This window comes from Vanessa atalanta, chromosome 6 (genome assembly GCF_905147765.1).
Source record: "Vanessa atalanta chromosome 6, ilVanAtal1.2, whole genome shotgun sequence".
Taxonomy (NCBI): Eukaryota; Metazoa; Arthropoda; class Insecta; order Lepidoptera; family Nymphalidae; genus Vanessa; species Vanessa atalanta.
The window spans coordinates 3,248,797-3,264,854 of NC_061876.1; the positions used below are offsets into that span (position 1 = coordinate 3,248,797).

Consider the following 16,058-nt stretch of genomic DNA (forward strand, 5'->3'; position numbering starts at 1 on the left):
TTCTGTTAATCACGACCTCATTCACGTAAAATTGATCCAATTTTGTTATCAATTTCAAAGCTATTGATTTTTATACACGATACCCTATTTATTTTTCTAAAATAAAAGTGACCTAAGCTACAGCGGTTTTTGAGATTGATCGAAACAAGCAGACAGACCAACCGAGAGGAAAACAAACACCAGAAATTATATTATACATTTAGTAGATGAAAGCGTTTTCGTTAAAAATATTACACATATCATAATAAGATCTAATGTTAATGAATGAGAATGAGAAAGTCTCGTTACATATCTCATGTAAAAGGTTTCAGTCGTTAAAGGGTGTCTCGGTATATAAATAAATTTCAATGGAGCGTATTCGTATTTACATAGACTGAAATGAAGATATTTGTTTTTATAAAAAAATGTTGTCTAACTGACTTACTTTCGAATTATCTGTCTATTCTGGAAATTTGTTGATTTAACCTCGTGAAATGATGTTATTTTGAAACTTTGATAATGCACAGAGGACATACTCGTACGTGTTGCATTAAGTTTAAAGTTTAAAATAGCTCGAATACCGTGTATAATAATTACAAAACTCTAAAACTAAATTACTTTCGTTAATCTTTAGTTTGTCAATATAGGCATTTGTTGCAAATATATATTCGCCTTTTTTTGGATTGGCATATAGTATATGTAGTACATAGTTCTAGGCTATTTGTCTCACACGCCTCGTGGAACACATCAAGCTAACGCTTCAGGCCAATCACTAACCCAATAATAAATGTTAACGTTCATAGAGTCGGATCTACTCAAACCTCGATATACCGGTTCACCGCTACAAGATATTGTCCACAAACGTGCCATAAAATGAGTGTGATATACAATTTGATCTGGAATTTAAAATATACTTTCGATTTGTCGTGTATTATTTACGTTACGTACATAATAATCATTCGTTTTTTCTTTTGCATTTATTTGTGGTCGGCACACAGCATAAAATGCATAAAGACTGCTTGACTAACTTAATAATTCCTTTACTCAGGTCTTACAAGTACGGGTTGAAAAATAATGATACTTTATTTTATTTTTATGTAATAAGTAGGCGGACAGGCAAATGGGTCACTTGATGGTAAGTCGTCACCACCGCCCATAGACGCCGTAAGAAATATAAATAATATAACCCTTACTTACATCACACCAATGCGCCACCGACCTTGCGTGTTAAGATGTTATGTGTCTGTAGTTACACTGGCTCACTCACTTTCCTCTATACATATATAACGAAGACGGGCTTGCACAAAACCCTGCCACCAACTGTTATATTCTACTGGAACCGCAGTAGAATATAACAACTAACAACAGAATTAAACATGCTGTTTAAACATACGAACCCTCAAAAATCCAAATATAAATGTTCTGATTGTCTGTATACTCGCAATCTTTCAATTAATTTGAGATATATTTTGGCAAATAATATTAGGATTAATGCGTAATCATATGCATGAATCAGTCATCTGTAGATTCAGTTGCAGGTAAGTCGCAGGATAGTAAACTTTATAGGATCCGGGATCGAACCCTGATACCTCATGATCCGCAGATCCATCCCAGCAAGGCAGTTTAAATGTTGCATAACATGTATAGGAAACATTTTCAATTTGTACATCAGCTATCAATCGAATATCTCGTTTGGGGCTAACAAGATCCACGAGGCCGGATCTCAGGACAAAACAACTTTTATCCCTTTGTTATTTTACCCAATTTGCACGAAACCTATCACGTTATTATTGTAATCTGATTTTATTATGTTGTAACCATCCTGCTAAATTTTTTAATACCATCTTATTATATACCAATCTATCTAATATTATAAATGCGGAAGTATCTCTGTCTGTTATGCTTTTACAGCCAAACCACTGAAACGGATTTAATGAAATTTGGTATGATCAAGAGAACTCCAATTAAGAATATAGTATTCTTTTAAATATAAATAAAGACTTGAAGACTAACTCCTAAAACGCGAGTTAAATAAAATAAATGTACTCAATAATATCATTTTTTAATGAATACGTCATACTGAAATTGATAAATAAGTTGTCGTTTTGTTAATATTGCTGAATCTGAACCCCTTTAAATCGTTCCATAACAATGTATATGCACATATGTATATGTGAATTTACAATAAATATGTATCTAGTTAATGATATTTTTAATTGAATCATCTGAAATTATCATTCATATCAATCATTGCTCCCTCCCGAACCGGTGGGTAGCTTTTAATTTTTCTGGTAAAATTACGTTTTAAAAGTACTCATAAGAGCCTATATGAAAAAGGTATTATATATTTACTGTACTTTTTTCAACATTTTTAAATGAATTAAATGGATGTAAGCAAGTGACCTAGTGACATATTTACTAGGAATGTGTAATACATTCGTAATAATATTTTTTATTATCTTGCGAACATTTGATATGAACGTAAAACATGGGCTACAGCTAGCTACGAGTTATTGATCGTAAATCAGCCTTCTAACGCAATTTACTAATTAGATTACGCACGGTTTACATATTATAAAATTTTAGTTTTATTTTATGAGCATTGTAAACTTTTTTTTTTTTTAAATATTAAAGGAAATTTGTGAAATGGCTCTTATAAATAGGCCTACGACATGTGGTCATTACGAAAATTATAAGGTGTTCACAGCCCGAGTTGATGCAACCTTTTCCTTGGTGATAGGGATTTGTCCAAGCCCTTCTAGGTAGGTACCATACACTTAGAAGATATTCTATTAAACAAACAGCAATATTTCGTACCTTTGTGTTCCAGTTTGAAGCGTGAGTGAACCAGTGTACACAAGAGTGTACAGTGAACTACAGACACAAGGGACATAACACCTTAGTTTCCAAGTTTGGTGGCCCATTGGTGTGATGTAAGGAATGGTTATTATTTCTAACAGCGTCAATGTCTGTGGTTGTAGTGTAGTGGTGGTGACCATTCACCATCAGACGACCCATTTGCCCGTCAGCCTACCCATTACACATAAAAAACCACGTTACGACGAGCAGGTTGTGACTTGTTACTGCCGGATCAGGGGACAGTATAAAGTGGGGAATATAAACTATGTATAGTACATATATTTATAATAGTTACATTAGTTTAAAAGAAATCGGAAACATTAGGTAGTAACATTTTAATAAAATTAATGAGCCGTTAAATAACAAATGAACAAAGATTAACGTACCTAGTTCAAAAACATGCCTCATTGTTGCCTGAACATTAGGGTTGACGGGTCAAGAATAATATTTTTTATTTGACTATGAAATCGATTTCAATCTATAAGCATATGAAAACAAAACTTATTATTTTCCAATATATTATTACACTTAGCACTGTAAAAAAAAAATAGCTGTTTTATGAATTTTACGATGTGATCCATCAGAGATAATAAACTTGTATAACATCAATGTCGGGTCAGGTATACGACACAATATACATGTAGCGTCGACAAATAAAAAAATAAAAAAAACATTAAATCGTCAATTTACTTATATACGAGATACTTCCGCATTTATAATATTAGATAGATTGGTATATAATAAGATGGTATTAAAAAATTTAGCAGGATGGTTACAACATAATAAAATCAGATTACAATAATAACGTGATAGGTTTCGTGCAAATTGGGTAAAATAACAAAGGGATAAAAGTTGTTTTGTCCTGAGATCCGGCCTCGTGGATCTTGTTAGCCCCAAACGAGATATTCGATTGATAGCTGATGTACAAATTGAAAATGTTTCCTATACATGTTATGCAACATTTAAACTGCCTTGCTGGGATGGATCTGCGGATCATGAGGTATCAGGGTTCGATCCCGGATCCTATAAAGTTTACTATCCTGCGACTTACCTGCAACTGAATCTACAGATGACTGATTCATGCATATGATTACGCATTAATCCTAATATTATTTGCCAAAATATATCTCAAATTAATTGAAAGATTGCGAGTATACAGACAATCAGAACATTTATATTTGGATTTTTGAGGGTTCGTATGTTTAAACAGCATGTTTAATTCTGTTGTTAGTTGTTATATTCTACTGCGGTTCCAGTAGAATATAACAGTTGGTGGCAGGGTTTTGTGCAAGCCCGTCTTCGTTATATATGTATAGAGGAAAGTGAGTGAACCAGTGTACACAAGAGTGTACAGTGAACTACAGACACAAGGGACATAACACCTTAGTTTCCAAGTTTGGTGGCCCATTGGTGTGATGTAAGGAATGGTTATTATTTCTAACAGCGTCAATGTCTGTGGTTGTAGTGTAGTGGTGGTGACCATTCACCATCAGACGACCCATTTGCCCGTCAGCCTACCCATTACACATAAAAAACCACGTTACGACGAGCAGGTTGTGACTTGTTACTGCCGGATCAGGGGACAGTATAAAGTGGGGAATATAAACTATGTATAGTACATATATTTATAATAGTTACATTAGTTTAAAAGAAATCGGAAACATTAGGTAGTAACATTTTAATAAAATTAATGAGCCGTTAAATAACAAATGAACAAAGATTAACGTACCTAGTTCAAAAACATGCCTCATTGTTGCCTGAACATTAGGGTTGACGGGTCAAGAATAATATTTTTTATTTGACTATGAAATCGATTTCAATCTATAAGCATATGAAAACAAAACTTATTATTTTCCAATATATTATTACACTTAGCACTGTAAAAAAAAATAGCTGTTTTATGAATTTTACGATGTGATCCATCAGAGATAATAAACTTGTATAACATCAATGTCGGGTCAGGTATACGACACAATATACATGTAGCGTCGACAAATAAAAAAATAAAAAAAACATTAAATCGTCAATTTGGCGAATGTATTCGGTTTTTATGACATAACAAATTATTACGTTTGCGTAAAGATCATTTGCGCATAAGAAATAAATAAAATTTGATGATATTGATGTCACTTAATTCGGATGTGATCGGTTTTACGAATATTGCCGATGCTACATCTAATTTGTGTCGTACTATAGCTAGTCTATATACCAAAGGTTTGCGCTATGTAGAATCGTTCATATGTTTAATTCGTCGTCGCTGATATGCTCAGATCAATTCTTTGATGTAAAATAACATAAAAGGATAACGGAAATCAACGATATTTGCTAACGGTGCTCGAGCGATACGCTTAGGGGTAAAGTGAAGCAGTGATTTGAAGTGAAGTGGATTGAGGTGATACAAAGTGAACAAAATGATCACGGATTAGGCTAATCATATTCACATCTATATGAGTGACATCTATTTTCTTACAAATACATTTTATTACTAATGTCTACAATCGCACTATCCGTTTTATATGAAATAACAAAGTTATGAGCTTGTGACGAAAGCTGTAACGTTTGTTCAGCGTCGCTAACAACTTGCAATTTGTTATTTATAATAAAAACTTTGTTATGATCTTTATTAAAATATGACTGACGTTTTGTAACGAGGCATGTATTTGTAATATTAGTTTAATTTTGTTGGTTGGTTTGGCAAGACGTGAATCTTAATTTTAATTTCAAATCCGAGACAAGCACCACAGAATTCAAGTGCGTAATTTTTGTTTATAATTCACCTCGTGGTCGACGATGAAGAGAAACATCGTTAAGAAATCGGCATGTGGATGAGAATCTGCTACATGTATCCAATAACCCGCATTGGAGCAGCGCGGTGGAGTAAGCTCCAAACCTTCACCTTATAAGTCAGAGGAAGCATTTGCCCAGCATTGATTGGGATATTAACAGGGTCCCCTTTGTCCTTGACATAAAATACATCGAAATAGTCTACATGTTATTATGTTATAATAGTTATATTTTTTTCTAAAAGTTAATTTGTTTTTCACAGGTCCGCCTACGACACCCAGAAATTATCCAAAGTTGCCATTAAGAAAATATCGCCCTTCGAACATCAGACATACTGCCAGAGAACGCTAAGGGAAATAAAAATTCTCACTCGATTTAAACATGAGAATGTGAGTATTAGTAATATAAGTACATAACAATTTAAAATGGTTTTCTTCGTTTTTTTAATGTACATATTTTTTAATGAATTTGTGTTCACATTACACACATAAATCACGAACCCTTTTTTTTCTCAGTGTAATCTAAACCGATTATAGAATAATTCAATATTTTGAAACATTATGTTCAAGTAATTGGCAACTCAAATAGTAATGAATTAGTTATTAGTTAAAATATGTTTCGGGCTAGTCCATTCTTGACCATGGTTATTCATATTTAATTGTTATATATATTAAAACCTAATTATATGATCTTCTGTAAAACTGAGCGCTCATTGTATATATAATGTAATATACCTAATTAACAGAATAGTTGCCAGTAACATTAATCTTTATATAAAATTATTTTCTCCTATATTATAACGAATAGCGATAGTATAAATATTCTTACGCGGCTACGTATTTTCATGCCGTAAATACTACGTGTATACAAGAAATAAAAAAATGTGTTCTTATTTCGTCTCCGTTAGGGTTGTCAGAAATTCATCTAGTGTACCCCGGGGTATTAATTTGCTCCTTTTATTATTTTCATTTTGAAATTGCTGCGGCGATTTTATTTTCAATTTATAGTAGGTATGACGCTAATTAAAAACAAACATTCCAAATACCTTGGGAGTTGAAATATTAATGTTTGAGTTTCATGCGTGTTTTGTTTAAATATTGGCTCGAAAAAAATTCTTCATGAGTTTTGTGAAATTTCAAGGACTTCGTATTTTTGATATGGGATTAATATAATTGTATTTATACTTAGGTTAAGGTTTAGTTTTTTCTCGGATTATCGCAATTTAAACAAGTGTTATAATAATGACAAGAGAACGATAAAGGGAAAATATATCTTTTGTTAACCTACTTTGGAAGGTTGTTCAAAAATATTATAAATATAAAATGTTCTTTTGTCATCAAAATATGAATTTAATAACAGTCTGAACTTTATAAGCAAAGAGAGCAGGAGTTTATTTCTCTACGCTTGTCCACTAGGGAATGAAAGGTAATAGAGAGAGCATCAATGTTTGCACACAAAATCGTATATAACGTAGTATTTCCTGCGTCAGTCGGTCAGGAAGACACCGTAATGACCTAGTAAATGCCTAAAAAAATTGTGTTAATATGCGTCGTCAATTGTAAATATGACCTAAAATATTCCTTTGTTTCAGATTATTGATATAAGAGACATTTTAAGAGCAGAAACTATCGACCAAATGAAGGATGTCTACATCGTTCAATGTTTAATGGAGACGGATCTTTATAAATTATTAAAAACACAGGCAAGTTATTATTAGTCATTGCATTTAATAACTAACAAGCTGAAAAGCAGATTATACCATTATGATAGATCGGTTTTGTTTTTAATTGTTAATTGTGGCTCTTACCTTAATTTTATCGAAAAATTTTGACGCAATTGGCTTAAACACTCCTGTTATAAATTTATTATTCAATTTATAAATTCGTATTGTATCTTATTTTATTTTTGTTTCATTATATGAAATAAAATAATAAATTCTGCTCGTTGGCGATCTTGCTTCTTGAACACGCTGCATATACCCATTTTGTCTCCTATTATTCATGATACTGGAAAAAAAAATTCACTTTAGTCGAGTAGAACATTAGACGACCGCAATACATATGACTTTTTAAAGAATGAAGTTTTTATGAGTTTTGGCGTTATATAAATCATAGCGCGAAATTTTATGATATGAATTAATTTAATTTTATATAAATAATTACCATTCATTATAACACTAATAAATACATAAATAGTGATCGAAAAATTAAGGATAACCTTCAATGTATTATGTTTATCTTATACCAAGACTGCCCCTTGCTACGAATAATATTTATTTATTAATTCTTATTAGAAATGCAAGAATTTTTGTGCGTTTTTATGTTAATCGATAACATTTGTTACAGAAATTAAGTAATGATCACATCTGCTACTTCCTGTATCAAATCCTTCGAGGCCTCAAGTATATCCACTCGGCGAACGTGCTGCACCGAGACCTGAAACCTAGCAACCTTTTGCTGAACACCACTTGTGATTTAAAGGTAACAGTTTCATCCTCGATAGTTTACCAAAGCTTCTTATTAAAATCGAATACGTTGTACGTTTTAGACTATTTCTGGTACGTCTTCGAGTATTATCGAGAACCTAAGTCTATTCTAGCGCAATTATCGTTACACGGAGAATCCATTGAAGTTCATAGGCACCAGATAATAAAGTTTTCATTCATCATTCAAATAAAATTTAAAGTCTGTGACTGACAAAGTCTTTGAAGTTGAAATAAATGTGGGTTTACATCGATTCAAATACGATAATTGACATATATTTTTGCGATATATAGGAATCGCAATGGTTTTTTGTATTGGGGGCGTTTTATTGGAACCCCAGGGTGTAATTGGTTATGGATTATTAATTTTTGGAATTCCGTTCCTCTTTTTTTATGCAACACGAAGCGAAGCGGGCTTATGTCAGCAATCTATACTAATATTATAAATGCAAAAGTAACTGTCTGTCTGTCTGTTGGTCTTTCATGGCCAAAACACTGAATCGAACTCGATGGAATCTGCTATGAAGCAAGTTTGAACTATAAGGTACGACACGGGCTACTTCTTATGCCTAACACCTCACGACCAAGCCCTAAACACGATAAATAAAAATAAAAACTATGATCTCAAAACTTTTAATGTCGATAAATATCAATTCGCTAAGCAGTTAATGCTTTATATAGTCACATATAAAAAAAAAAAGTTGGCTAACATTTCGTTTAGTCATAAATTATAATGATTTAAATTTTATTTTTCAAAGTAAATTACTCATGTGATACTTGACGTCATCTCCTGGGCTTCAGTTGAGGTTAGAAATTAGGACTTTAAATTAATAGTTTACAACTACAACTGCAGAGGGAGCAGACGCAAAAGAGGGGAGAGTATAATATTGTTTCGGAAAACAATTGTGTTGGAAATTTGTGAATGTTGTTTTAAAGCGTTATGTACTAAGAAATATTGCGGTAAAAAATTTATACTTTTGCGTAAAGAAAAAATAAAATGTATAATTTATATTAAACATAAATATTATTTAATGTATATTCTGTGTTGTGACACGTCTTTGAAACCGTTTAGTTCATGTTAATTTCTGTATTTTATTGGGGTTTAGTTGAGCGTAACTCGCTGTTTATTTACAAGAGAATAAGCTAAGGTTTTTTTAAATAGCAATTTCTGTATCCGTTGTATGTTTTCTTTCCTGGGTTTATTGGTATAAGCCTCCGCCGACGAGATGTTATTCTAAGGGCGGAATAGTGAATATATTATATATAGGCCTTCGACCCATGTAAAATGAAACGCTTAGCATATTATGTAAATTTATGTACATATAATATGTTTTAACAGTTAAACATTAAAAAGATAACTAAACATTTATCAATTTTAAATGTTAAAATATTGTGTGAAAAAGTCTTATTACATAAATTTAAAACTTAAAAAAAAAAAACATTTTTTTGATGAAAAACTTCGACTATTCATGTATTAAGTGTTAACCTTAAATTAAATAAGTTATAAAGTAGATTATATTTTATTTAAATATTATCACTTCTTATCTATTTATAAGAAAATGTATAATTTATATATTATGTACCAACACAAATAAAACACTGAAATGAAAAGTACCAGTTAATACGTAATTAGTTTCAATTGAGCTATAAAAGTTTCTTCTATACGTTACTTTATTTAAAAATAGAACACTTTATTTACTTTAATCTTGCGAAACTAATGATGATAATGGTATAAACGAAATGGAATCTTATATATTAATAGCGTAAGTCGATTTTCCCAGTAATAATGGAACAATAGCTGTATTTTGAAGAGCTTCAGCCTTAGATGAGCAGAAAATTTAAAAGTATTGCTTATTGAAATTTACTTAATTGTTACGATTTAACAAAGAATTAATTTTAGAGTGCGGAAATTATTGACCGGTTAGAGAGCGATACTACGGGCGAATAAAAAAATGAAAAACGTAAAAAAAAGTAAATTATTATCAACAAACTCGAATTCTTACTGATAATGTACACTGTTTGAAACTAAAAAAAAAATTAAAAAGTTTATCATTTTGGCGCTAAATGTATGTAGATGAGTGACTTGCAGCTTACAATGAAATTAAATCAAAACAAAACCTGTCATAGATTTAGAAATTCCTAAAAAAATCTTGAATAACGCAAAGTTTCGAGGGAGACCCACTAGTAGTATAAAATAAATACCATATTTGGTATTTAAAAAAATTAATTGTGCTTTGTAAATAAAATAATTCCGTTGAATAACTCAGAATTACTACTCATTTAATCTACATAATAAAGCTTGTACCACAAATATTTTTAAAGAAAATAAGATAAGAGGAGGTAAGAGGAAATGAAAAAAAAAACACTTAACGGTATTTTTTTACAAATAATGTCTTATGAAGTCGGGTGATAAAAAAATCAACTAAAAACCAAACGGCTTCCTACAAGTCCCTAGGGTACGTTGTTTAAATGTTTGGCTCAAGTCATGCCCCTCCACGCTAAAGTATCGGTTTACATTAGTACGAGTTAAAGGCAACGATCTTCAGGTTTAAGGTATAAAATGCTATATTCTCCAAACCTGCTCCGTAACAAATTTCATGAAATTAGGTTCACAGACAGAGATATCTTCACATTTATAATATTAGTATAAATGTGACTAAAGTATATACTTAGCGAACAAATTCAAATGTTCACGATGTTCTAATGAATTGCTCTTAGCACTGACTTGTTACCATAACGAAAGCGCTAAACGCCTATCCCGCTGTGTTGATAGACCTCGTTAGATATAATATCTTCGCTTCATCTTGTTAGGCAGACTCTTTGTAAACTGACAAACTATTGCAAACGACTTTTATGCTAATGATTCTTATTAAAATTTCTCAGCATTTGTAATTCCATTTTTAAGAAATTTAATTTTAGGGTTATTAATCACTGTGTCCAATCTAGTCTGTAGGTATTACTCCCACAGAGACGTAACATTTTAATTTTCATGACAGTTAAATAAATAGCTTAATAAACTTACAGTACATTAATGTTTCTGGGCAGTAGTTACTTATCATCACGTGACCCATTATTTACAAGTTTGCCTTTCTAATATTGATTAAAAAAAAAAACATATATATCAATGACTTTAAGCGGTGCCTCTCAAGATTTTGACAATTTGCAGTGCTAACTTGTCAAGATTTTGAAAGCCGCTAGTCTGCTATATTCATACAGCTAGGTATATATACTTTTTGTTAAATAAATAAACTATATTTATTTTTTAACGTATTGTTATAAAAACACAGTATTTATTTAATAGTTTGGGTCTAAATTCATGACACCATTTAAACCCTTGATCTTCTTTGCAATAACTAAAATTTATATCATATATAATTGTTAGTGAAATCTTATTTTATATATTGAGTATAGCTGTTGGACACATCAATTATCATTTCAGCATGGATTCGTATTTTAAATGCGTATAAGTATAGTTAAATGATGCTTACAACCATAAACGGAAATAAAAGGATGCTCATTTTACTGATCAGCTGCAAACGACCTGCCAAGCCATAAAAAAACGATAGCATCCTTACCCTGGAAGCAAACGATATCATCCACCCACCGTTTTTGTATGATGCGTATAAGTTTGTCTAAAAGCATCCAGCTAATTGCGAATCACATATAGATTGTTATAAAGATGATAATCCGGACCGAAACCGATTCTTACTAATATAAGAAAGACAAAATGTTACGTGATAATGTTTTAAATTAAATGAAATAAACGTGAAATAACTTCATTCAATATACTAAGTTTAATGGCCTTTAGTAATTAGGAATTGATAAATTTTACTATGTTTATAATTGTAACTAAATATTTGATATGTGACGTAACACGTTTTCCGTTTTAGTTGCATTGTCATATGAAACTGTTTCGTCTTTTTCCATTTAGACATAATTCGAAGCAAATGCATATTACTTAAGTGATCTCTTTAAATAGTCTCTAACTTAACATCAAAAGTATTTGTGTCTCTTATTAAGTTACGAGATATTTTGCAATGAAAATATGTTAAAAATCATTAATTTACATTCTATTTTGTCTGTAACTGTACAAATAATTTTGCGTAAAAAGTGTAAGTAATCGATTTTGCGACTGTACACAGTGAATCTATTTCCTGAGCGTGTTCCGGTTTCGAATGGAACGTGCGTCGCGTGTAGGATATTCTAGAACGTGTAGTGTTTGTGTTTATAATGGATAATTAATTTCAATTTATACACTGTGACTCTTTAATCGATCATCTTACTTTATAATTGCGAAACTGACTTTGTTCTTTTGTTAGTTCGTCTTTTACGCAGTTGCTCCGTAGCAACGATTTGATGATGTTTGCAGAGATGTAGTTATTGGTGAGAAAGAAATATATTCAGAAAAATCTTTGTCGTTTGGTGGATAGTACTACTATTGCAATATATTAGTTTTCTGCCGCGACTATGCTTGTACTGTTTGCCAGCTAGGCATGAAATACTATTTCCTTGGGGTCAAAATAAAATACAAAATCTATTATAATTCGGCTTAGTGTTTGTGCCGCAAACCAGTAACAGACTGACAGATAGACAGAGCCACTTCCTCGTTTATAATATTAGTATAGATTAGAACAAGAACTATAAATTTATTTTAGATAAAGATTAATTAATCTGTGTAACTTTATTCTTTGGTCATTGGACAATAAATTGTACTTTTGCTGATTCAACAATCATCATAATATAATACTAATATTAATATTTTGTACAAAAATGTGTCGGTTTCTCCATATTTTACGTAGCGATGTACTAACAGGTCAACGTGATTTTTTACATAGAGATATTATGTACCCACGCCTATGGGTAACAAAAGGCTATTTTTATACAGGCATTAAATAGGACCGAAGCGGCGTGTAAAAACTATGAGTGTAAATTAAACAATTCTTAACTTTCACGAAAGATTTTCGGCCTGTAGTTTACATTCGCCTAATCGTGATTTATCATTTGTCTGTGCAGATTTGTGACTTCGGTCTCGCAAGAGTGGCGGATCCCGATCACGACCACACGGGATTCCTCACGGAGTACGTCGCAACGCGCTGGTACCGCGCGCCGGAGATCATGCTTAACTCCAAGGTAAATATGTTAAAAGATTTTAATAGTTTGTAGCCGTCCAACTGAAATTTAGTCAAAAAATTCTTGATGCCTTCTTGACCGACTATTTGGAGACTAGCGTAGAGGATATTACAGTGCACAGGTGGATGCACAAGCACAGATGCCTTATTGACACTTATAATCCTTGGATACAGCCGTACGGTCAGTAAGAGTTCAGACAAAGACTCAGCCCAGAATTTGAACTTACTATTTACTACTAGCTACTAGACCAAGGAGATAGTCAGAACTGAATAATACCTGTATGTTTTAGATTTTCAGCTGTTCAACCTCCTTTCCTTTGACATCGCTCTTTTTTAGTTTTATCGAAGTTCTCTCTGTTAGGTTAGGTTACATTAGATTATTTTGCTATGTTAGCCGTGAACGATCGCCGGGACAATAAAGTCTTTGTACTATATCACGTATGTATATATTATGCAACTACTCTATTATATAATACTTGTTGTCGCTAACGGCATCGCTCGCGTTTTAGAGGTGTAGGTAGTAAGGTATTAGGCAAAAAAGGCCTACCTTCCTTGAAGTTCAAACTTGCTTCATACAAAATTTCATCAAATAAGGTTCAGTGGTTTGATCGTGAAAGAGAAAAAAACAGAGAGACTGACATTCACATTTGTTATATTCGTATAGAAGTATTAAGAACGTAAGATTATACGTTACGACAAATTAATTAATATTGCGAATCAAGTATCATTGTAATATATAAGTGCTTAGATTATTATTTATTACATTCACCGTGAAAACGTTGCGAGCAGACCGTCACGTGTCAGATAAAACACGTGTTTTCACCAGCATTCCAGCGGGCTGGAGTAAGCGTTGAATTTTCTCATTAAGTGAGAATGAGGCATTTGGCTGGCAGTGGAACATTTACGGACTATATTTTTTTAAAGGCTCTTGCTAACATGTAAAAACTGTTCTGCGTGTTAGTTTATCTATTTAAATTTAATAAATAAAAAGTTTACATATTAATAGTTTCAATATAGTTACATAATATGTATCGTATCGCTTCGAGTCTTAAACGATATTTGCACATTGTAAACGTGAAACGCAAATAAAACGCAATACATGCATACAACTATGTATTACATTTCGAACTTGTTATTAAATCATTTTTATTTGCATCTAAAGTAAATTTTTCATTAGTCTTTTTTATTTGTTGCTTGAAGTCAGGTTTCAAAGTTAAAGTTTTTTTAATTAAAAAAGCTAGATGGTAGAAGCATTGTACGCTTTCATTTTCTTTAATAACTTTTCCCATTTGTAACGTTATGTTGGTAAAATCGTTATCAAAGTTCTGAACGGAATTGATGTGTTGAAAATTTTGCATTCAAATATTTTCAAACGGTACGCTATCATGTACATGTGCTACTGTTTGGTGGACAAAGCTCCTACATTTAAAAAAATATTTAAAGTATTTTTTTCAACACGGCGCTTCTCAGCAGATCGGTGCATCTGCCACACATACTTGACCTTACCGAATAGCACTGCAGAACACAAATAAAAAAAAATTGATAGACATACCCACACAGAATCCTACTACCGGTAACAATATACAATCGTTTTTCTTGAATCACTTGTAATATAACATATTCGGCCATAATTAATATTCTGTTCAAGATAACGAAGTTCTTCATTATTTTGAGCGCCAACGGTATCGCACGGTCGCGCGGATGTATTGTAATTTTTTTTAAATTGTGCTTCAACTTGTAAAAGAGACTTGCCTGCAAAATATTCAAGTGGATAGAGATCTCTCGTTGAGATGACTGCATAATTTTATACTGTTTGAACGGTATAGTTACGCTCATATCGAGCTAACTCCATTTAATATTAAACTCTATGGTATAGAAATAAGACTCATTTTTGCAATTCATGATTAATCGCGAGTCACAATAGATTGAAATCTGCGTTAATTAAAATATGGCGAGCGGGTAAAGTAATGAAACTATCGCGTATTTGCGGTACAGCGTTTTATATTACTTTTTTGTTTGCGATCGAAGTTACAAATTATGTATGTATGAAATAAATCGTTCAATGATAAGCGAACAATTGATTCGTTCACCTATCTATGTGATCCATTAAAGAAGGTAGGACGTGCCAAAGGAGCACATTCGATTGTTTTAATAATTCCTGGCACAACGTTATTGTCCGAATATTATAAATTGAAGTGTACTAAATACCCATTGAAAACCCACAAGTGTTAACATACATCTATACGAACTCCCTAAAAAATTGACACGGAACTTTTTAGACACATATTTTAAGAAACAATAACCGAGGTAACCTTTTACTGTTTTACATAATGTTTTTGGACGGGCAAATGGGTCACCTGACGGTATGTGGTCACTACCGCTATAGACATTAGAGCTTTAAGAAATATTAACCGTTCCTTACATCACAAATGCGCCACCAACCTTGGGAGCAAAGACGTTGTATTCCTTGTTCCTGTAGTTACACTGGCTCACCCATCCTTTAAACCGGAACACAACATTTGTTGAACACTGATGGGCTTGCACAAAACCCTACTATCAAGAAAACTAACTTAAGTTGTGTTTAGTGTATATGTTACTGTAAAAGCTCGAACTACGGTAAATCTTAAGATTTTCCAGCTAAACCTAAGATTTACCGATTAGAATGGTAAATGTCCATAACACTTTGGGATTCGAACTTTTACCATAGGTTAGGTTAGGTTGGAATGGTAGAAGTCCGAAAAAATCGTCCCCTTATAATAAATACTTACATTTACCAACTCATGTCGGTAAATCTTCGGTTTTACTGGAAAATCTAACGATTTACC

At 32.2% G+C, this 16,058-nt stretch overlaps 1 protein-coding gene across 1 annotated transcript in view; it reads left to right on the plus strand.

The window, feature by feature from the left end:
* Nucleotides 1-16,058, plus strand: part of LOC125064922 (mitogen-activated protein kinase 1) — a 64,894-nt gene that overhangs the window by 27,362 nt on the left and 21,474 nt on the right. Inside the window, exons 2-5 of the mRNA XM_047672234.1 lie at nucleotides 5,885-6,011; nucleotides 7,214-7,324; nucleotides 7,968-8,102; nucleotides 13,118-13,234. Of these exons, the coding sequence (XP_047528190.1) occupies nucleotides 5,885-6,011; nucleotides 7,214-7,324; nucleotides 7,968-8,102; nucleotides 13,118-13,234 (490 nt within the window). The remainder of the gene's footprint in view (nucleotides 1-5,884; nucleotides 6,012-7,213; nucleotides 7,325-7,967; nucleotides 8,103-13,117; nucleotides 13,235-16,058) is intronic.